General features: G+C 44.9%; 1 protein-coding gene and 1 long non-coding RNA gene across 2 annotated transcripts in view; one reads left to right on the top strand and one right to left on the bottom strand.

The window, feature by feature from the left end:
• Positions 1-1352, bottom strand: part of NFIB (nuclear factor I B) — a 176825-nt gene extending 175473 nt beyond the window's left edge. Inside the window, exon 1 of the mRNA XM_065661064.1 lies at positions 1266-1352. Coding sequence (XP_065517136.1) covers positions 1266-1283 — 18 coding nt within the window. The 5' untranslated portion in view covers positions 1284-1352. The remainder of the gene's footprint in view (positions 1-1265) is intronic.
• Positions 1353-13619: 12267 nt separating this feature from the next.
• Positions 13620-16738, top strand: LOC136004544 (uncharacterized). Its single transcript, XR_010608529.1, has 4 exons — positions 13620-13673; positions 14474-14536; positions 15853-15926; positions 16516-16738. It is a non-coding gene; the product is annotated as an uncharacterized LOC136004544 (long non-coding RNA).
• Positions 16739-24476: the final 7738 nt, after the last annotated feature.

Here is a 24476-nt window from a genome sequence, read left to right as displayed (position 1 = left end):
CATGGTGTCTGGGAGCTGGATTTAAATGTCTGCTCAAATTAGAATTATAAAACTGCTTGGGGTTTTTTTTTTTCCTTTTTTTTCCTCTTGTGATTGGAGGTTACAGTTGTGCGCGCTGCGGCTCAGAGCTGCTTCAGAGAGCGTTGGAGTTAATCTTGTGTGTTTTGGCGCCTTTTCCCTGCCAGCTACTGTACTTGAAAAAAAAAAAAGTTGGAGATCGTGTCTGTCCCGTCTCAAGTTCAATGGCAGCACTTTCCAGCAGCGGCAGGAGAGGATGGCCATGTTCGCAGCCCTAATAATAATTCAGATCACGCCACATCGGCATCTTGTGTCAGAGTCGAAACTGGCTTCCCCGCCCCCTTCAACCTGAGAGCTGCCAAGTCCTCACACACTCTGCATTCAACCACAACTTAATGGATGGGATATTGTGCATTAAAATGTGGCCCAGACACACAGGCAAAGAGAGGACAAGAGGGAAAGCAGACAGACACACACACACACACACACACACACACAAACAGACACGCGAGAGAAAGGAATGAATTAAAATACACACACAGGTCCCACAACAAAACAGCAGGAAAAAAAAAAAAAAAAAAAGGGAACAAAGAGAAACCTTCTAATGTAACTTCAAAAAAACAAGCCAGAAATGCCACCCGAACACTGCATCCTGCAATATAGCACGAAAGAGACCAGCACAAGCCTCCAGACAGTTTATCGAGCAGACCATACACAAGAGCAATGCCATTTCCTCAACATTACACATTAACACTGCAGCCCACTAACTACGAAAACCACCGGCACAGCCAGAGAGAAAATATTAAAAAGTGAGTAAAGAAACAATCTCTACAGCAAAAAGAAAGACGAGGAAAGAACTGTCTTCAGGCTACAAACAAAGTAGCATTTGCATTAATCCTTTCCAGGATTTAACTGATAGCTGCCTGCCAGAGAAGAAAGGGAAGGGGGGGGGGGGGGGGGGGGCGGCGGTAAAGTTGGAACAGGAAATGAGCCAAATTCAGCACTTTTGGACTTAAACGTCCATCAGCTTATTCCTGGCATAAAAGTGTGACCCATATACAAAAGCTGACAATAAAAGCGAAATATAAACAATCCAGCACTTAGATCTCCTCCTGTAAGGCAGAAGTGGTATCAACATTTAAGAAGAGGGTATAACATCCACGTTCGAAAGGCAGATACACAGTCTTAGCCTGGAGGAATGACAAAACAAGAAGCACGCAAGTAAGAAAAAATTAACCGCCACGTACCATTGCAGTGTATGGCATTAAATAATGGAGATCTCGAAATCTGTAACACACACCTCCGGACAGTTTGCTTCACATTCTCCAGGAGACAGACCTATTATACTCTCAGGGACTCGGTGCGTTTGGGTATTTTTATTATTATTATTATTGGTTTTTACTTCCAGAAGTGGCCTTCTGTATTTCTGTTTGGGTTGCGGTATTTTTGCTTTCTTTGTTGTTGCTGGGTTTTGGTTTCTTTGTGGGGGACGTGTTTGGGTTTTCTTGAGGTGCGGTGGGGTATTATTACTTGCTCTGGCTGGCTTTTGTCTTGGTTTTATCTTACTTGGGTTGCCGGCTTTTTGCCTGACACCGAACGGGATGAAAACTCTTGGCTGGAGAGAGGGAAAAGGCGGCAAAGTCACAGCCCGCGAGCAGCCCCAGCTCCCTCCCTCCCCGACCTCCCCCCCTTCATTCTTTCCTAGTCTTCCTTCCTCTTTCGAGCTGCCAGGCTGGAGAGCACGTTTCAGTGGCGGCTGGCTTGAACGTGGTCCAAGAACTTTCTTTTTCCACATTTCTTTAAACTGATATATATATATATATATACACGCACACACACACAGAGCTGCACACATATACACAATATATATCGACGTAGGTGTGCACGTCCTGACCCCGCTGCCGCCGCACGCCTGCCGCGGTCCCGCCGCAGCGGGTGCTGCCGGCGCGGGACACGCGGCTCTCCGCTTCCGCCTGGCGGCGGCCGCCGCACGCAGTGGGGCCGCTGCCGTCGTTCCAGATTAGGAGAGTAACAGCCAATGGGGAGCGCGGGGCGGGGCCTCACGCGGGCGGCGGGGCCGGGGGGGCCTGGGGGCCGGGTTGGGGCCTGCGGGGCCGGTGAGGGTGCGGTGTGCGCCGGGGGGCGAGGGGCGCAGGGGGAGCCCAGCCGCTTGCAGTTGTATTTTCCAGTTGTAACTATAAAGTTTACACCAAACTATTTCAGTTTAGCCCTCACAGGCCACGCTTGAGGAGTTCGTTTCTTCACACGTGCTCTTATGACAGGGTTTTGCAGACAGGTTGTGCCGTTTCATTGCTTCGGATGCCTTTTGTAAATTTACCACGTCGTACCGGTGCCTCCCTGCGGGATTAACTCCTCCTCCCTGGAGGAGCTGCGGTCCTCTAGCCCAAACCTGAAGAAAGGCAGTAAGGCACCTCACGAAGAAGGGCTCTGCGCCTGAAACATCCTTTGGAACTGAGGCACTTACCATGAGATAAACAGAACTGAACGAGGCAAAAGTGTGTGAAGAGTTTTAATCGGTCTGATAGCAGGCACATTATTTTCCGTTAAACAAAAAACAAAACATAAAAAAACCCACCAAAACCAAACCAAACCAAACCAAAACAAAAAACCAGCAACGTTTGCTGAGTACAAGCTCTAAAGAATCTTCATAATTTCCTAGAGACCATTGCTGGGAACATGGGGGGCTCTCAGGAAGTCAATTTAATCTCCTTCAATTCAAGAAAAACATTCTAAGCTGCTAAAAATACATTCCACACTTAAAATTAAGCACAAGTTGCCATGAAATAAGGAAAAAGAAAAAAAAAAAAAAAGCCAAACACAAGCTTTCAGACTTCGGATCAACCAAGTCTGTGGAGGGTTTTTTTTTTTATTTATTTATTTGTATTTTTCTGATTTTTGATGAAAAAATCAAATCTATAGAAATTAAATTACAAATTTGCATGGTCAGTGATTGGGAGGAATGATTGTTCATGCTGCATGGCACAGGTTTTGTGAATTTCATGACAGCCAGTCAGTCAAGCAGAGAGCAGACCTTCCTCCACACCAGAGGGAATCTGTGGGTGTTAATTTTTCAAATTACTAGTATTTTTCTTTCCTTGTTACACATTTCAAGCTTTGAGTCGGAGTCACAGACAATGATTTGGGCTGGTTATCAGTACTCAGCAGAGTTCATTACAAGGAGTTTAGCAATATTTCATCATAGATTTCCAGGCTTTCTGTTGTTCCTAGGTTTAATTCTCGTGATGCTGTTGTGATTGCTGACAATCAAGTTCTGCTAGACAGGCTCATCACTCTTTACAGATTTCTCTCTTTTAGCTGATTGACTGTTGTTCTTATTGAGCCTGCATATTTACTAAGCTCAACTCTGCAAGTGATTTAGCAATGAATCAGGAACTTTTTATATCAGATGAGAGAAATAACAGCTTAAGGGACAATTATGGATATTGTAGTCTTTTAGGAAGAAAACTGGTGTTAGCCAAAGCTGCCATAGTTACTCAATTTAGTTTAAGCCTAGATTGTTTGTCATAGGCAACTTTCTTGAGCATATTTTTAAGTCCAGAAATTGTTATGTGTCATATCCATTGCCTTTCATTCCTCAGCTGTATAGCACTAACTTCTCTTGATTATGGCTTTCTTTTCCACAGACATAATCAAAAGCTCATATATTTCATAACAGGCTGGCCTTAAGTTCTGTTGATTCTGCATGGTTTTGGTTATATATCTGTATACTTGATCCTTTTTAATGTTCATAAGGGATGAAACATTAAAAGACTGTAAAGAGTTTTCCTCCATGGATAATTTTAACATGCTCAATTACCTATCTGGATACGAGTAGATAACAATCTTAAGTGAGAAAGGCTAGTTTGCAGAATTTCCACTAAAACAATCAACAATTATTTGACATCCTTAAAATAGAATTTGTAAAAGTGGACAAATTTTTCAAGACTTATTTTCAAAGCTGCTGGTATAATTTGTTTTACTAAAGTCTCTGCCTTTTCAAGGTTTCCTCATCAATTAACAAGACAGGAAAATAAAAAGAGTGAATGAGGATCTGGCCTATCAATCATTCAACAATAAAGTCTATGAGTAGCACAGTCTCAGAACAAGCTGAGTAAACAGGATCACTTTATGCGACAGTATGGTAGGCAGATTCTCAGTGCAGTTCAGCTGTGCGCATGAGGGGTCAGCTGTCCTGATGCATAACAGGACAGCTGAGAAAACCAGGTAGCTTTGGGCAAATCCATCATTTTGCACATGTGAAAAACTGCTCTCATCCCACCAGCTTTCAAGTAGGAGCTTCACATGTTTCAGGGAAAGGCTGCTGTAGCTAAAAAGTTGCTGCTTGCTGTTCCTACATTCAGGTTCTTCTGAGCCACACACCATGGAAAATGGTGGATTTGAACATGTGCACGACACTTGCTCATTATTTCTGAAAGTTCATACTTTTGCCATTGTGCTCTTTATGGGCTCCTGGCCCTGCTGAGCCTCCTGCATAGTTTTGTAACAGCTAGGGAGAATTATAACTCTGAGCTTGGAACCACCGAAGTGGTTTCTTCTGCTGCTTCCCCCAGGCAAGTACTCTGCAGTCTAGGGTAAAAGGCACCGGGCAAGGTGATGTGCAGTGCTGGTCAGAGGCTTACAGAGACAACTGTTAGTGATTACCTGTACTGCTAGCCAAAGCCTGTAATTCCCACTTGCCACAACAGGGAAAAGTGCCATTCGTTCTGAGCCCTGCTCTGACATATAAGGTAAGAAACAATTAAAGGAGATTTTGTAAAATTATTTTTAAAATCCTAAAGCAAGTAGTAGCACAGTTGTTACTTGATTACAGCAGACCAGGTTTGTGGATAACAGAGCAACACAGGAGAGGAAATACACCATATAAAATTTCAGGCAGCAGCAGGTCTCCCTTGCCTTGTCCAGGGAAGCAGCTGCAGAATCCTGATGCACAGCATCTATTTCTTCCTAGTTACTAATCTCGTACTATGTACTTTCACTTTATCCTGTGCTTCTATTAAAATCTGCTGGAACCACTATCACAACATCATCATACAGCCACATCATCAGAACAAATTAAAGGAAGACTATGAGGTTACAGAGTGAAGCATGAAATTTCCTATACATTCCACACAGCAGACTGCTTTCAGTTCTTTAGTTGTCCTTAATAATACAGCAAAATGTAGTATCTTCCCCCAGATGCTTGCCTCTCTCCCTACACAGGACTGCTGAGGAGCTGTAGCATCATTTTTTTAAAAAGTAATAATTAAAAAAATAAAGCTGAAGCTTAATGGTAGCATTTAAATGGCTTACAGAGCCTTTTGAGTTCACACCTCGTTAAGGTGAACAGGAAGGGAAGGGGTGCACATCTTTGTTGTTACTTTTGCCTTGCAGCATTTTCAGCCAAGCTATGTGAACAGACCAGGAGCATGTTAACTAACTTTGTAGCAGCTGTATTTTTGTAGCAGGTTATGGGGTTTTTACCTTTTTTAATTCCCTTCTTCTGTTTTTTTTTTTTTGTTTTTTTTTTTAGGTTTAGGAATGGCAGAACATTGTGAAACGGAGCCAGGGCAGGCCCTTAGAGGACAATTATTTTGGTTTCCTATTTTTTGCAAGCCAGTCTGCCAGATCTAAGTCTTCTTCCTGCTCCAGTTAGAGGGTCTCATTCCACTGACCTTCACAAACCACACTGTTTCTGAGATGGGTCCTATAACATCATGAGTGACTTGGCAGAATGTTTCTTGCTCTGGACACAAGCATGCCTACCTAACCTGAGCAAACCCATACATGAATGAGCACCTGAAAAGATGCGCATGGCTCATACTCATGTAACAGACTCTATGTTACAGGTTACATAGATGGTTGTATTTGGTCCTGGGATAGGTTTGGCACTGGGATTTCTAAGCATGACTTTCAGGGTTTTTAGTCCACATCAGCTCGATAGCATGTTTCCCAGTGGTCAAAGGAAAAACTTCTTTGCCTCTCCCAAGCTCCTTTGAAAAAGTGCTTTTAGCCTGCTAACCTAGCTTCTCGCTTTCAGTTCTGTCCTTCCTATCACATCAGCCTGGACCTGGATCAACCGCTCATGAATGTGGCTGAAGTATTCTTGTAGCAGGATGCAGGAGAAGTTAGGGAAGGCAGCAAAAATTGCTTTCATGTAAATATCTCACTTTTACACTGGTATCTCCAGGAAAAAAAAAAAAAAATAATGGAGGAGAGCCTATTTCTGCTAATGGGTGCTGATATGACAGCCTGGCAGACACCTATTGCATGCCGCAGTCACTATGGGCTCTCTGTAGGCACACCAGCATGACAGCTTGTGCAAAAGAAAACTGTATTCTCAGCGTGTGGTCTAGAAACATTCAGCATTTCTGCAAGAAAAAGAAATATGCACGAGGTTTGACTACTGGGTTTTCCTGCTCTCCCATCTTCAGGATCTACCCATGGGGCAGACATTTTTGTCCAGAATGGATGATTTTGCCACCTGGTGTTTTTTTCTTACAGACTTCTACAGGTCTGTGTCATTATGGCATTAGTAAGACAGCTGAGGATCTCATGATAGCAAAGACTTTTTGACATGATTGATGATCTTGTTCCTGTTGATAGGGTGCTTAAAGTAATAGCTAAGGTTTGAAAGACTGGGCTTCCCAAACTGGTCTGCAGCCAGCGTTAATTCTGCGGATGCTGCCGTTCACTGATCACAGAGAAAACCTAGCTATCTCAGCCCAAAAGGCAGCTCTGTCACCCATAGAGTAGAAAGATGACCAGGAGGATCCTGTCCCAGAGATGATATTTACAAATTTGAACAGCAGTGCCCTTGCTCCCTTCCAGGAGTATGGATGTTGGCAAGGCATGTGCGTCATTTTTAGAAATGTCTCTTGCCCTCTTCATGCTGGTATCACTGCAACCAGCCAAAGACTATCACCTGGAGGAGAGTAGTAGAGTGTCAACTCAGCAAGCTAAAGAAAAGGCACTTCTCCTTACCAAGTCACTTCTGATGGAAGTCTCATTTCTACTCCAGCTTTCTGCAGTGTCCTGCACAATGTCTCTAAGGAGAAGAATCTCCAAGGGTCTCCACCAGTTTTCAAGGTGCAGGAAACCTGAGACAGGTGGTTAGAAAGTGCTTATCATTGGTGGAGCAGGGTCCAGTAACCTGGGAAAGAACTCAAGAAAAGCCCTGTTTTTACTCACCCTCACACTGCTTGTTATGTGCAAGAGAAAGTATCATGCTAGGGAAATAAAATGGTACATGGCGTACTCATCCAGTACCCATGCATATGTTTTCCATTGTTTTTTTTTTTACAATCATGAATATTTTTGAGTCTTCCTGACTTCTTCTCTACTGAACATTCACATGCTTGGGAATACCTGTGAAGATTGTCTAATCAATTTATTAAACAAAAATATTAAGATAATATTAGTTTGAATTATGTGCTATTTAAGCATTTTTTGAACCATTACAGGCATTCCAACTCCTTATAATAAGAATTTTCAAAGATGCAGATTTGATAGGCCGCTAAGAGCTACTACTACAGTCACAGTGGTGCTTGAGAAGGGCTTCGGAAGAGTACTATTTCCTTTTGATCACCATCGACGCGCTGTGTGGGAACAGAATGAATGGGGAGCAGTATCTGCTTCCAGTCACTGAAAATCTTATACTCTGTAAAGACTGCACTGGCTGCGCAAGAAGGTAGCACATAGGAGAGCACCAGTAAAATACTGGGGGCAGATCTGTCTGACTGGGATGAGCAAAGGCAAGCTTCAGGAGTGGGAACCCTCAGCTTAGCAACTGTGGTAGTAACCAGCCACTTTGCTCCTCTCCCCGTTCTGTTTTGTTGAGTGCTCTTCCAGTCCTGGTCAGAGAGCTGCATCTCAGCTTACCTAAAGAGAGGTCACTCTACCTTCCTCCTTTTCCACAGGTCCCTTTTTTTTTTTTTTTTTTTTTTTTTTGTGGTCATTGCTCTTCTTCACTTTGCTGGCTTGAATGTTCATCCAACTTTGTCTAGAGTTGATACATACTTCGTGCACCTTAAGAGCCCTTTTATTGTACTCTGTTGATTCTGCTTTGCTTATTGACCCAGTCTAAGATGAGGAAAGTTCCTCCAGGAAAAATGTAAATTATATAATCTGTCCTCTATTTACAGAAGCAAAATGATACCTCCTTTATATTCTCTGACATGGCAACACCACAGACACCTTTCTTTCCACTGCATTTTGGCCCATACATCATCTGCTTGCAACAAGGTTCCCAGCTCATAGGTGCATTATGTGAGGGATTTCAGATTAGTTTCTTAACTGACTGGAAGGAAAACTTGGGGAAAATGGACTGAGGGGTCATTCCAGGATGTTAGTAAGGAGAGATTACTAGTAACGCAAGCAACTTTCTCAGGTGCAAAAAACTCCACCTGTCCCTGCATGAGCCTCTGAGTGAACAGTAGACCATGTTAGAGGGAGGACTGGTGAGCTATGTAAATTTGTTCTGGTAAAGAAGCCTATTGACTGCTGGTATTTTAAACTTTGAATGCTAAAGGCAAATACTAGCATCCTGAGTAGGGAAGAGGGAAAATTTAAGCAGCCATTAACAGAAGACTAAGGTAAAGTTTTGGAGATACTGCCAAATTTATCTTCTAGGATGTGAGGTTGTGAATGGACAACCTTGAGGAAACTAAATTCCACATCCTTGGGTGGAGACTTACACTACATGCAAATATTGGTGATCTACAGGAAACAATGTTTTAGGAGTACCACTCTATGCTGCTGTACTGGTGTGAATGTTACAGGGAGCAGTGGAGGGAAAAAAAAGAAGCAGTCATGGCTAAATCACAGTTTTATTTAAAAAAATAAAATCTTTAGGTCAAAACTAGATATTTGAGGCAGTCGTAGGGACCCTTCATAGTCACAGCTGTATGCTTCATGGCTTCAGGCACACAGCAAGGTGTGTTGTTACCATATTCTGCAACTGCATTTCTTCACTGGATTTATGATGGCACACCCTGAAATCACAGCAGACTTTCTCATCTACATCTCTGAATGTGTCTTGCTGTAAGTGTTCTTTTTCTGTGCACCTACCAAAATTAAACTGTAAGCCAGGATCACATCGGGGGCAACCAAACCCTTTAATGAGCCTGGTCCTGTTAAAAGCTGGTTAACCTCAGCAGCATGTCCAGGGTGAGACAAACATGTAAAAATAGAATGAGCTGCATGACAGGAGACTTACATGTGTACAAGCCACAAGTGACCACAGGTAATTTGTGTTCTGTAGAAATAAGCCAAGAGAAGAAAGAGGAGTGGAACAGTACCGGCCCAGGGAACTGCAGTATGGCAATGAGGAGCTACCAAAACCCGGCAAAACCCGGGTTTTGGACTTTGGCAGCAGCCAACCCACATAGCAAGACTCTCAGAGCCCATTTTAAAATGCAGCACATACCCTGCCTGTACCAGCAGCTGGACAAGCAATCCTGGCTCTAAAGGACATGTAAGGTCAGAGCAAAAAAATTTTGTTTGGAAGTACTTAAGCGAAAATGTGAGTCCTGCTTCATATTTCAAACATACAGTGAATTTTCTGAAAGGCTTGGTTTTGTGTTCAGAGGAAGACTTCCTTGCACGTTAATAGTTTTTACTAGACACAGGAAATTTGAGTTCCAAAGGTGACATTTTCGCAACACTTTGAACATATGGAAAACAAGGTTATAGTGGAACTTCCCTGTAACTTAATCATACCCTGTAGTTCTTTGAATACTCTGAATGTAGACACACATGCACTCAAGTTAATAAGCTAAGACTATTAATCTTCCTGTTAACCAGCTGAACTGATTAATGAAGTAATATATTTTGCAGTACAATATGCATTAGCACAAGCAAGTGACAAAACAGGACAGCACTCAGCACTTGAGTAGAGGAAGTAGAGAAAGTCAGAGGAAGATGGGACTGCCAGCAGCAGGAGGTCAGTCTAGGCCAAAGGCAGCTCTGTCTGACTGGGGTGAGCAAAGGCAAGCTTTGTCACAAAAGTCATACTGATTGCTAAAGCAAAACCAAAGCAAAGCAAGTTCCACCTCTTTCTTTATTTTCCCAGCCCACACCCGCATCATGTCTATCATTAGACTTCCCTCCCTTCCTTCTGCTTCTTACTGATCCAAAGAAAGGAAAATATGTTGGAAGTAGGAGGAGCTGAAGCAGTGGGAAGGTGTGTAAAGGGTGTGGGGAAAGCTCTATCAGTCTTTACAGTGTGTGAAGGAAAGTAATGCATGAGCCTCTCCAAAGAAGGTGGCAAAATTTATAGGTTTATACAGCCTATAAGTACAAATACCTTTTTTTTCCAGTAAAAAAAAAAAATGTATTTTACATAAATGCATATATTCATGCTCTCTGCATAGAAGTGGACACATAGGCTGGTAGATTAGAGGAAAGAAACACAATCAAGCAGTGCTTTCCAATTACAAAGTTATGTGGTATTTTCTTCTGCACCACTGAAAGGGGTTTCTTTTTCCCCTGACAGTTTCCCCTGATGGAAAATATTCCCTCCCTAAACCACATCCTCTAATGTTTTCTGTGAAGTTTTGACAGATAAAGTTTTCTGGGAAAACACAGGCTTCTTTGTTTCTGGCATGCATTGTGCCTACAACTCCCATGGCCTCAGTTCAGCAATAGGTTTTATTTAAATGTATTATTTTCATTGCTACTACACTTTTAAGGCTGAGGTGTGGTAGTAGAATGGACATTGAAATTCAGTTTCCACCTGCACAGCCACAGTGCATCCTAACATTTCTTCCTGAAGACAGGGTGAAGACTAAACCCGGATGACACTAGCGGGACACAGCATCATCCCTAAACCAGCAGAGTGCACGCGGAGGGGTTTATCCTACTTAAAATGCAGTCCAAGGTGGTCCCAAACCCATCCCCAGCAGACAGGGTCCTGCCCCCATGGCATAGATCAGAGGGGTGGCCACCCTCTTTTATCCCAGGGGAGCCAGGACCAGCAACGGCTGTGGAAAAGGCCTCATGGCAGCCTATAGTGCCACCTCCTGTCACTCCACACCTGCCACTCCACAGCAGGCAGGAGGAGGTGCTATGGGCAGAGAGAAGGTGATCATGATGGGTCAATACATGGCACCAGTGGGCTCCTTTCCTTCCCCTACCAGGAGCAAGTGCTCTGCATCTTTTTCTTTTTTTTTTTTCTTTTTTCTTTTTTTTTTCTTTTTCTTTCCCTCCCTTCCTCCCTTCCTCCCTTCCTCCCTTCCTTTCGTTCTTCTCCTTCCTTCCTTCCATCCTTCCATTTCTCTCTTTTCTTTCTTTCTTTTCTTTTTTTTTTCTGTTTATTTTATTGTGTTTCCTACACTGCGTGAGGGAGCTGCAGCCAAAAATAATGTTGCCAAGCCGAGAGGATTGGCACACGCTGCCTGGAGTCTGCAGCAGCAGCAGAGGCTTTAAATAGACAGAGCCCTGGCTGCAAGCTGCTCCCGGAGGGCTGTCAGCTTTGCCCCAGTGAGGGGGACACTGGCTGAGGGTGCAGAATGAGCTGCATTTCGCTGACCCCTTGGGATGTCTTGGTTCCATCCATCTGCAGCTCTCTTCTGCCCCTCTCTGCTCCCTGCTCCTGGCAATGCAGTCTATCCTCTGGAAATAACTCTGCAGTTACTAGAAATCTGTCGTCAATAAAGCTGTGGTGGCCTGGTGGCAGCACATGTGCATGGAGGAAGCTCGCACTCCAAGTGTTACATGTCTGAAACGCCAAGTGTGCCTAGAGTTAGCCCAGGGACTGGGAATGGCTCCATGGCCCCACTGCCATGAAAACTGCACAGTGCTCTTACTGCACAGTGCTCTTACTTCATCAGACATTGACCACCTGTGAATTTTCCAAAATAAATTAGATAAATGATTTCTCTCTCCTCACCCGTTCCCTACCCAAACATAATGCCATGGACAATTCTTGCCACCCCTAAGCGAACAAGAACCTCAAAGCCTAGCAAGCCAACTCAACTCGTCCTCATTAGGTGACAGTGACATGGGGCAGGGCAATGAGGAGGAGCTTCCAGCCCCCCATTTTGTACAATAAAGCTATTTCCTGCAACAGTGTAAGATGTAGGAGGGTCCCCAATACAGCTCCTCTGAAGCCTGCAGTCTGCAGATCTCTTCAGGGGGTACCTCCCTCTGCATAGCGCTTGGGGTGCAAAGCAAGCACGAACTCCTGCAAAGCTTCAGAGCTGAGCTGCTCTCTATTTGTTCCTGCTGATTAACTTCTGCTTCCTTCTGCCTCCAGCCCCTATTTCCTCAGCACCCTTTATTTCTGTCCTACAGCAGCTGCCGAGTACTTCGTTGTCCAGCCGCGAGAGGCAGAGGCAGCCAGTGGGGCAGGAAGAGGAGCAGGAACAGGAACAGAAGCAGAGGCAGGGAAAAGGGCAAGGACCAGGGGGAACCGTGCGGCCCGGTCCCGTGCCGAGGGACAGACGCAGGCTCGGCCGACGGGCGCTCCAGGCAGCATCTTTCCACACTGTTTTGCGGCCTCTCACTGCTTCCACTTGGCACCCTCACTGCAAAGCAGTTTGGCTCGAACCTCCTAGGGCTTTCAGAAGCTGCCTGCGCACTGAAAGTCGCTTTCTTCACTTGCTAGTTTCGTTTCCTAACTGCAGATCAGCTTCCCTCCCTATAACCCCAATCCCTCAAATAGACGGCCTCCAAAATCGGGTCGGTTTCTCCTTGTTTCACCCGGTGTATCACATTTCCTTGACTCTTCTGTTGCTGATGGTTTTATTATGACCACAGTACAACCAGGTATTGCTCAGTCCTAAGAACGAGCAATGCTTTCAGCCCAATACCAACTGCTTACGTAGGATAAAGAAGAAAGTAGTTAACATGAACACATACTTAGGATACAGGAGCCGTATATTGGCCATTTCCCCTCAAACATGTCTGTGTTGCTTTTACGGTGTCCCGAAGGAAACCCCTTCATGACAGTAACACAGAATAGGTAGAGGCTACCACTCCTTTAAAGAGAGGGCCAAGTGCTGCTTTTTCTCTCCCTCGCCGGTGGGCACACAAACCAACAAACCACGGAGAGAACAAGGAAATGTTCAGCATCTTAGGTTTCACCAAACCATACCAAACAAAAGAACTCACTCTGTACTAGCGGCTTCAGCCGCTTTAGGGAAGTTTCCACTTGCAATAGCAGCTGCGAAGTTGGCTGATCCATAGACTTTTTTTTTTTTTCCCCACTAAAATTCAGGTATTTAAGCCCGAAATGCTTAATTCGGGCTGGGCCCGAGTGCTCCCAACCTTCTCCCGCCGCCCTGCCCCAGAAAACAGCCCACCCCGGGAAAGGAACGGGCTCGGTCAGTCGGCGCGAAGCCGGCGCGGAGGCAGCTTTTGTCTCTGTACGCTGCCGTTCTCCTTCCTCCCTCCCTCCCAAAACTTTCGGCTCTCAGAACTGTATTTATAGACTTGGAGACCAGCGCTGTATTTTTTTTCTTTGTGCCTCCTTTGGCTTGGGCTTAGAGCACTGGCAGGGAAAGCAAAAAGGAGGCAGGCAGACAAACGGGAGGACAGAAGGGGAAAGAGCTGAAGTCCCGCAGGCGGGACCTGGAGGGAGGCTGGGGGGGCTGGCGGCAGTGGGGGGCTCCCCCTGCTCCTGGCGGATGAGAGAGGTAACGGCCCCGGCTCGCTGGGAGGGCAGGGGAAAGACTTTCTCCGGGGAAAGGAGAGGCCGGCACGGCCGCCCAATGTTGAGGGCTGGCGGGGGGGGACGACTCGAAGGGGCTGCGGGAAGAGAGAGCTTGTGTCTGTGCCTGGGGCGGAGGGGTTGGGAGAGCGACGCGGTGGTCGCAAGAGGCTGTGCTGTAAAACCAGGTCACAGCGGGGCAGGGGCTGCCCCCGCCGGGAAGGCTGAAATGCCGAAGCGGGCCTGTTCCAGCGCTGGCGGACAGCCGGGGAGGGCCGGGGTCGGCGACGCTGGGCGGGGATGCTCGAGGGCTGTAGCAGTAGCTGCTGCGCCCGGGGCTGCGGTGGGAGCCTGGAAGCAGCTCCGGGACATCGCTGCTCTCCCCGGCTCTTCGCGGCTCCGCACAAATTAATGTTGGGGCATCGTTCCGCCGGGTGTTTTTTTTTCCTAGGACGTCTCTATTGTACTTCAAACAGTCAAACCGCAAAACAAACCCCACGCTGCTCACGGGAATAGAGAATTAACAGCTATCTGGAAAAGTGTTTATTGGGAAATGGGGAAGCTTTCCCTGACTGCAGAAAAAGCGATTGGAGAATTAAGAATGCGGGAGTTCGGGGTTTTGCTGTTGTTGTTTTGCTTTTTATTTTCCCCTATGGTCTGCAAGTAAACAAGCTCTCTTTTCCCGCAGCGTGAATGCTGAAAGTCTCTAAACAAACATCTCAATAACCCGCGTGGTGTAATTGTCATGTTGTTCAGCATTTCCTCACTAACATACTCTACATTTAGCCTCTAATCTCCGAAGTGGATGTCAAAGCAGTTTCCGACATCTTTAGAGAGCTTGTCCTGCAGGTAAGCAAAAATGTGAAGCTGGAGAAAGAGCTTGCTTTGGGGCTGAAAGTAAGACTTTCAGGTTTGGCTTCGAGAGGCAGAAAGACTGGAGTAGCAGGATTTACACTTGGCTGTGCAGTCTGGCTTCTCATGTGCCACGAAGAAGGTATAAAATTAGATTAAAGCTCCAAACCACCCATCAAACCCCGTTCAGAGCCTCGGCTCTGGTCTCGGATGTGTTTAAATCACTGACACTTCAGAACAAAACCCTTTCACCCTCCACCTCTCCTGTGAGGATTTTTCTGTTTGACGACTTTAATAATATAATTTCTATTTGCCCTTCCAAGTGGGCAAATCAACCTCCTTCCAACACGGGTGGGGGTTGTTATTTTTAGCTCGTTCGCTGGAACAAAATGTTCCAACACTCCCTGCTTTGAATCTCATTGCGGTTTGACTACTCTTTGATATTTAAGACAGTCGGTTTTCCTTGTTAAAGTACCTGTTATAGGAAGTGGCTCCCTTAGCTTGGCAAATCACTCTCAACAAAGTAGACAAGCGCATTCGCCTAAGTAAAGAAACGTTTCTAAAATGTTGCCGGGAAATACCAGAAATATTAAACTGGTAAATCTACTGTAGGTGCTACCCTTATGATAACCTTAACAGTGTGCCCAGCTATCAAAATAAGTAAGAAATTATAAAAATATTGCATGCCTTTCTGTCCTCTCAGTGAATACATTTTGTCGGCACTTGCTCGGCAGTTTTGGGGAGTCCCATATGCATGTCACAAACAGCACTAAAAATGAGGGTCCGATTCAAATATCATTATAATAGCCCTGCTGCCCCTTACCTGCTGCAGTTCTGAGCCTACTGTTTCTGTAACAGTACTTTAAAGTACGCTTAAATGTTGTCATTGTCGTCCCCTCCATCACGTTGTCCGAGAGCTTTCAGCTGACACTACTACTGTGTCCATTTAAAAAACGTGTCTCCCTGTGTTTAGCTACGAGCTGTCCAACATAAATACAAATAGCACTATGAAGGAACACAACAAAAGTAGGTGTGAAGGGAAAGGGAGAAATCCACTTTTGTCAAGCGATGCCTCAAAGAGTGCATTACATTAATTCAGACTTCAAAAAGCTAGAGCCCTTGGGATTCTAATGCCATACACATTTATAAATATGAATAGGTACAATCTGAGGTGCGGAAATGGTAACATAAGTTTTAAACTTCATGGCTGTAGATTTTGAAAGTTCCCGTACCACTGGCGCCTGGACACCTGCGCACATTAGCAAAAACACTGCATTGAAATAAGTGCCTGATCACTGCGATCTTCTTCACAGGGTTTTCTGTTACCGCCAAGAGCGTCGTCATATACGATGCCCTTCGTGGTCAGGGGCCAGCGACTTGAAGTCAAGTGAGTAAAAGAAGTGCAAACTAGTCTCCTCTGCACTGGGGCGATGAAATGCTCGTACGGGGAGTGTCTAGAAAAGATGAAAATCCGAGTTCCGCAGCTCCAAATCATTACATCCTCAGCAATAGGACATGATCATTACCCACGAGAGAAAGGGGCAAAATCCTCCTCCTATTCTGCTTATTGTTATGGCAGGGAGCAATAACTGCTTTGTTATGAAAATAGTGTTATGAAAAAACAGAGTGAGCAGCCATCTAGATAAACATTCCCTGTGTCTAACAAGGCTACCGTCTCCGTGATGTTTTGTGTGCTGCTTGCTAACCCCCTGTCCTTTTTAATCATTATTGTGTTTTCTTTTTTTTTTTTTCTTTGTAACTATGCGCATTGTTTCGCACTTACCCTAATTGAAGCAGTAACGGTCCGAAATTTTATGGAGAAATAAACTGGTTGGGATTTTTTTACCATGTGGGTTTGGGTTTTTGGTTTTAGGGCTTTTGGGTTTTATTTTGGGGGGGGGGGGGTGGTTTTTTTTTCCCTTTTATGTGCTCATCGATAAATTCAATACCTTTTTTTTTTTTTTTTCCCTATGCAGTAACCTCTTCGTATGATTATATCGACGCCACTCTAACACTGGAGCCTCTAACCCTTCTGTATTTGTAATGTACCTGAGTTGCCTTTTCATGGTTCTTGGTGGATAGTGATAAACTCTGTGACAAGCAGGGGAAACCTACAAAACCGGAGAGCGATACTGATTGTTTCTCAAGTTAGGTGCTTTTTCTGTGCGTGGCCCTTTCTCTCCCTCTTACAAGGTCCATCCGGGAAGGTGGTTTTGAAACAAGCGGGCTCCTTGGGTGAGCGGGGCAGACTTCGAGGGCCCGGGTGCCTCCAGGGAGGTCGAGAGAGCAGGGTCTGCGGCTCCCGCTACCTCCCCTCTCCGCGTCGCCGGCTTCACCCCCGTGCGCGAACCGTGGTCTGCGGCGCTTCGCCACAAGATCGGTCAAAACGCAGGCGGCCGGCAGCAGAGCATTCCTCGCACATGCGTTCCAGGCCTCAGACAGTAATAAAGCCTCCGTAAAGAGGCTAAATATGAAGTCAGGATGGCGCAAACACAGCGCAAGGAGCAGCTCGGCTTGGAAGGAACCGGGCGACTTGCGGCTTTTGTTCGCCGCGGGTGCGCTCGGTAAGCTTCGCTTGTGTTGCTGGACCTGGAGTAGTGGGAGGCGGCCCCGCTTTACCAAGGCGAGATTCCCGGGTCCCCTCGCACATCTGTCCGCTTCCAGAGCACGGGGAATCCTACCCCAGAAGCCCACGGGGCTAGGTGGGCGGTATTTCTGCGCTTGCCGTGGCCGACCAGCACCTTTCAGTACCCGCTGCCCCCGGGCACCACGAGCACCCCAGGTCGGAGCCTAGCGCAGCATCCCCTGCCCTCCACCGACAGCTCCATGGTTTTGATTTATTCCCAAACGCAGGCAGATCTGAACACCCCGCTGACGGCTGCTTTGGGGTTCCGCGAAGCAGTCCTCGCCCCCACCCCAAAACGCAGCAGCCGCCTTCGTCGCCCTTCGCACCGCTGTGACCGCCGGCCCGACCTCGGCAAGGGCTGTTTTTAGGTCTCCGGAGGCTTTTACCTTCAAGGAAAAGTGGCGCAGCCGGGTCAGAGCCCCCGTCTCCAGCTGCAGCCGCGCCTAGCCGCCTGAAGCCAGGGAGCGGCGCATCCGCGGCCGCGCAAGGCAGCGCGGCACCCGCGCGCCCCCTGGCGCCGCTCGCGGCAGGAATTGGGCTCGGCCCCCGGCCGTGGAGCTGCCCGCCCCGCCGGACCTGCCCCCGCTCTGCGGCCCCGGTCCCAGCTTGTCCCGAATCCCCCGGCCACAGCACCTGCGCAGGGGAGCTGAGCAGCGGCTCTGCAGGGGACATGTCTCGGTTCCGCCCCTCAGCACTCCCGTGCCCACCCTCGCTTCCGCCTGGGGTGACGAGACCCTCTCTGTCACTGGAGGAGGGCTGGAGCACCCCTCCGCACTGCAGCCTCCTCCACGTGTGGGTCAGCTGGCCCTCTCCCACTGTCATCATCTCCCTGCGCTGACCTTCACATACCTGACCCTGGCCCGAGATACTCATCCTCTGCCCAAGATCTTCCTTCCACAGAACATATTGCCTTCTCATAGCAGTACATGAGGGAAAGCATGAAAAGGTGGCTTCACTTACTTGCACACAAACTCCCTTGGAGGGCTTCATCTACTTGCGCACAACCTCCCTTGGAGGTGAAGGGACCATTAGCTTCATGTTGTGCAAGGGCAGAAAAGGTAAAAAGTACCAACTAAGCTCATGTGCCCTGTTTGAAAGTACTGCACAATAATGTTCACAGACACAATTTTGTAGTAAGGCTTTAGAATTCACCTTAGTTCTTAATTTACTGAGGTGCAGTGAGTACTTAAAACTGTTCACAGGTATTGCTGCATGCTTCTCCTTCGTTAAGCAGTCTGAAAAACAGCATTCTATGGAATCAGCCTGGTAGGTTTACCAGCGAGCTTGACACCTGCAGAGATGCATATGTACAGCTTTTCCACAGAGCAGTCAATTTCCTGCTGTCTAAGCTTTGTGCCATGTGCTGCCAAAAGCCATCTCATCATGAAGAGGTACCATTGTCTGCTGAGGACATTTTGCCCCTATAAAACTTTTTTATCCAACTTCTTAACCAGTTTAAATCTAACATAAATCACCTGTTTATGAGTAATCTCTTACTATCCACCATGCACTATCAGCCGTGCAACCAAATCTTCAAAGGCAGCCAGGTTGCCAGTGTCATCCCATTTGATGAAACAGAGAAGTGAACACCAGGATGCCATTGCCTCCACAATGGGCAGAGTGTGCAGCTCCTGACCTCTGCTTTGCTTTAGGCATTGAGGTTGGCAGAGCTGCACAACTGACTGGAATACAGAGCATCTCCTACCTTAGTCATGAAAGGAAACAGAGCTCTTCAGTTGCTACAGAACAGCAGAAATTTAGACTGAGGCTTAAACAAAGTCTTTGTTGGATGTATATATGAGCAAACTAAGGAGACATCTTCAAGGATAAGTGAAAATAAGACCTAACAGGGAATGATGAAGCACCTTGATTTATTCTGTCTTGAAAGGAAGGTTGAGGAGAGCCACAGTAGAGTTCAAGCACGGGTCTAATGGTGATGGGGAGACTAGAGGGGGGTGACATTTTCTCCCTGTTATTTGAATATGTCCATCCCTACCATTTCCAGACAGGGGAGCTGTCTGGGAATTTGTCCTGCACCTCGGGGAACTGGAGCACATATGGCATGTTATGGAAATAACAGCTGGGGCAAAGGTGGCTCTTAGGATGACTGCTGTTAGAGAACCCACATTAGGTTTTGGTGTAATTTATCAGATCTGGAGGCAATCCCATGTTATAGTAGTCTTGTTTATGCTACTTTTGGTCACAGTATGCCTTACACTTTTTATGTCAATTTCTTTCCCCGCTTGATCTGTACATATAGAGGGGTGCCTCTTGTCCACTGGCAGCTGTTGAATACCCAAGAAGCAATACCAAGCATGAATGAAGATCTCTTTCAAAGCCTCCAGCAAGCCCAGGCACCACACAGGCTGTCACCTCTCTTCACAAAGACAAGTTCTTGAGAGTAGAGCATAGCAGCAGTGAGCACCATGAGAGCAGGAAGGCTTTGAAAGGGTTACTCAAGTCCTAGTCCTATGCACAAGGCTCCACCCAGTCTGGTAATGGGGGGATGTTCACTGCATATTTCTGAGCTTAACTCACAGTATCTTAACATTACCCCTGGGATGAAATATACCCTCTTTTATGAGCTCAGGAGTGGTAAAATAAGAACTTTGGTGAAGTATGCAGGGGTCATCTTAATTCATGAAAATGAAACGGGTTCCCTCCGAGAACGATTTACTGTGTTTTGTTACCATATATTTGGACTGCCATTATTTTCTATACTTAATCTTTTATGGGGCTTTTATGATTTTGTTAAATGGGAGTTCATCTATAGGGAATGTTCTCCTGCTCCCTTCCCTGGTCAAGGCCCTAATACTCAAAGTCAGTTTTCATTTTTATTTTCCACTTTGCAGTCCACCTCTCAGAAAGCTTTTAGATTCTGAAGAAAAAGAACCTTTCCTGGACGGTAACCCAGGGATCAAAAGAAAGGAAAACAGCAATGTAGCTTGCTTGCATGTTTAGGGGACTCCTTGTGAAGCCTATTTAGAGAAAACCACATGGTAAACCTGAGAAGCATACCTGACACTATATCCTTACCTAGTCTGGGGGTTATCAGTTTCATTTCTTTAGATCCTCTTCATAACCACACCCAAGGACACTGATTTATGTGTAAAATGATGTGACAGTGTAGCCTTCAAGACTATCTATCTTTGAACACTGAATCAGGTTTACTATCCCACTGTCCTTGCAGCGGAACAGAATGTGAGGCTACCTGCATTCTTTCTAAAGGCCTGATCTACTGCTGCCAATAAACAAATCCTTCATGCCTGAAAGGAATAGATACAGAATTCATGGGGAGTTCAGGGTGAAGATCTGCATCACACCTTGATAAAAATATGCTAGTTGTATAATTGACCTGTATGTAAAGTTTTAAGAGTGACGAGCCACAGCAAGTTCTATTGATGGTGAGCTGAATCTGTGCTTGCCAGAGGCTTTCTAGCTGAGCCCTAGAGCAAAGAAGGGACCTTTATTGTTGAAAAATTCCCTGTATCATTCCTGAAAAGGCAGCCAGAATCAGAGGTAACTGGTCCTTTATTTCAGAGGCAAGCTCTGCTGAACAGCTGATACTGAGCAGGAGGGGATTGTTCAAACATCTGTCTTTGTAGCAGAATTGGAAGCTTCTGAGATGATTCCCTACAACTGCAGTTATAAAGAAAAATGTACAGGCTGATTTCAGGGCAAGCATGATCTAAAGAAAAAAAAAGTTAAAAAAGAATACGTTTTAAGTGCAAGATTTTTCACCAAAAAGCCAGAGCCTAAACTGTCAGACATTTCTTTGTCATTTCACCTCATCTGTTGGATATGTAAGTATTAAAAGTGCTACTTTCTTTTTTTTTTTTTTTTCTTTTCAGTAAAAGGGCAGTAAAATTGATGCATCGCCAGTTTTTTCATTAAAGGGAGGAAGTGAGCAATAAATATTGACGAAGGGTACATTCATGGCAGTTTGCTGTCATTTTACACAATTCCAGGAGTGTACGTAAAATGGAAAGTAAGGGCCAATAAAAGCAATTTTCCAAGTCCTATTAGCTACCAAGTGGAATCACAATATATGGTTAGCTGGGAATCTTCAAGATTTCACATGTAATCCTACTGGATTTAGATTTTGATTTGCCATCAGAACAAAACCACTATTTATGATTAGATTATTAAATCTTATATGTGACTCTGACTCATACATTGACTAAACTGTAAAGAAAGAATTTACCCTTGCATACAGATGATGACCCCAGTTGGATGCTCTATACCTAGAATTCTTTACAATTTGCTAATGAGAAACAGGGAATGAGAGGAAATTATCTTCATCTATTTCTCTCACCCATAAAGCTCAAAATAGACAGTGTTAGAGCAATTGCATACCCTCGCACCTTCTTCAGCACCCAACTACTCTCACACAGTCCTCAACTAGCAAACCATTAAAGAAAAGAAATATGTGGAGAGAGAAACTTTTATGTCTCAGGTATCAGTGAAAGAAAGGCTTGTAGTAAATACAGGGGGGAAGCATAGAAAAACAGTAGAATTTGTAGTTAGAAGAGTAAAGGGAAAACAGAGGAAAAGGGCACCTACTGAGACTCCTCTCTGCAGACACTCATGATCAAAGCCCACCACTGCCATTAGGCAATCAATCTGCAGTTGCATACATAAAACTTTGGCAGTGTATAGTCTCCACTGCTTTCAACAGAGGCTTTAGACATCTGAAACTGGGCACTTTCCCAAAATTTGGATCCAGTTGCACTATACATTCCAGAAAAGACAGCACCAAATCAGAGGCCCTCTTTTACCCATGTTATTTTCAAGCTGCAGTGTATTAAAAGTTATGCTGCAACTCCCCCATTTAACCTTCTGGGTTGGCTATGTTTGTATCCTCCAGCTTCATCAAATGGCACACATTGCTAGTAGGCAATTACTGCCTAAATGCATTGTTGTTTTAGGAGAGATTACTGAAAATGTGTGCCTGTCCTTCCTGACTAATTCCTTCCAGGATCATTCAATCATCTACAGACCTTTTTATTTTGTAAACATAAATCTACATTGGCATACCATTTTGTAAGTGTAATGCAACTTCTTTTGTAAGATGAGTGACCCTGAATCTCCTGATTTTTCTTGCTTTTCATCTTTTAAAGCTCTGTGTCTTTTGTGCTGGGACATTCTCCTGCTTTTGATTCAAAACTGGTCCAGCAGCCAGCCAAAAGTTTAGCAGCTTCCTATTCTCACTCACTTCACAGTCAGAGTTTTTTCAAGCAGCTGCACTGGATTTCCTTGCAGAAAGATGAATTCAAAGGAATCTGCAGTCACAATCAAAGCACAGAGGGCAGCCTCAGTTACTTAACTCTAATCTGTTTACCCTATCTCTAGATGCTTCTGTCTTCCTCTGATTACACACCTCTTTAGAGATAACTTCATCTCAGTGTATCTGAAGAGTACAGAGGCTGCCTTACATTTAGTAGATTTTACAACTCCAGAATACTCCATTTCTTAATACTCTATCTTTCATTCCATTATCAGAAAAAAAAAAAAAAAAAAAAAAAAGTGCAGTAGATACAGATACATAGGGCATTCTCTGAACAACTCCACATCCACATCAATGCCCAGTGGAATGTGCAGCCTCTGGTGAAGTTCTATAGGAGATATCCTTCTACAACAAAAGTCAGACATGAAACACTACTTCACAGGATACACGTGGAAGTGTGGTGAGATCCAGAGCATGCCTATGAAATCATCTGTGTATTTATGATAAGAAGCTTACTCCCTCTTGGATAGCTTCATGCTTGCTTTTGTTAAACCTGTGGCAGCTTAAAAGCCATCTCGTTTTCCAGCATTTGGGCCTTCTTCCTTTCTCTTTTCTTCTCTTTTGCCTGTACATGGATCCCCTCTCTTCACTCAGCTCCCCCTCTTACTCTCAAACATTCTTTCTGTACTTCTCTGCACAACAGCACAAGGCCCAGGCTGTGTTTCTAAAAGCCAGGAATAATGCCCCAGCCTCTCTGAGCGACTGATGCACTATCCATGGAGAATACTGTGCCTCGGTCAGAAGGTTTCACAAGACCATGAATGTTAAGATACTGGGTGATCTGCTTTTTACTTTCACTGTCATCTAGATGGAAGAATTTGGTGAATGTTTGTTTCTTGACTATATTGTTTTTCTTCTTGCTGTTGAGAAACTGAAGTTCAAGATTTGGTGGATAAAGACAAGAAATCACACACTCAGAGATGTATGTTATACAAAGGTCTGTATTTACTATTTTAAAAAATTAAAACTTCAGGAAAATATGTTTCTTGAACAGATCTACAAAGCATGTAGTTCATGAAGTGCTGCCTATTCTAATTAAATGCACATATAGCCTTATTTTGACTAGTATACCTAGAGAGCTCCAAGAAGCTGACATTTCCTTTCCTAAGCCCATGGCCTCTTCTGCCAAGGCCAGACATTACGCAAGTACCTTCCCTGTGTATCCAAAGACTAGAATACAGCACAGGATGTGGATACTTGCCCATCTTGGGTGAGTGACTTACTGCTTCACCTTATGCCTGAGCCTGCACCTGAGGCATGCAGACATCTGTTACAAGACAAGCTCTGAGATTTCAGTTTTACTTTGTTCTTAATAACTGAGAGCAGTTCTAGACTTTAGTGTTACAGGGGATGTTCTTGTTTCCATCAAGTCAACATCTGAATTCTCAGTAACTTCAGCATTAAAGGGGAATATTCACAGAGCACCTATCAGGGCAAACAGATAGGGTAAAAGCAAGGTAATTGTAAATGCCTGCATTGAAAAGCTGGATCCAAACATCCTGAGATGCTGGCAGTTCAGATCTGAATCCAAGCTGTGCAGTTCAGGAAAAGCTTTATTGATAACCCTTTAAGAAATTAGCCTGCTGCTTTTTTGCAGTTATGGCTTTGCATAAGGAAAGCTTAACCCTTAGGAGATTGATATGTTTCCAAAATGCCAGATAAACTCTCAGAGCACAGCTGGCTTTCAGTCAAAAACTAACCTGGGCAAGTTGGAATTTGGAAGAAAATAAGGTAATTGCTGTATTAATTCATATAGATAATTAAACAATTTAGTTAATTTATAGTTTCTAATTATATGCTGTTATACGTTATTTTTCTGTATCGCTAAGTCTCATGAGTAAAATCAGAACTGAAATGACTCTGTAAAGCTCACAACAGCTTGCCAAGATTCAACTAAATGTTGCCATCTACTGTTAGAATAATAATTAAAAAAACATAAATGGGTAAAACTAGCACTGTAATTATGGAAGAACTCAGTGGATATTTGTGTCCTATTGTGCTAATGCACAAGGGACTTTTCTTTG

Source organism: Lathamus discolor, chromosome Z (assembly GCF_037157495.1).
Source record: "Lathamus discolor isolate bLatDis1 chromosome Z, bLatDis1.hap1, whole genome shotgun sequence".
In the NCBI taxonomy this organism is placed as follows: Eukaryota; Metazoa; Chordata; class Aves; order Psittaciformes; family Psittacidae; genus Lathamus; species Lathamus discolor.
Note: the sequence above shows the minus strand (reverse complement) of the source record. Positions and strands in the feature narration are given on the sequence as shown.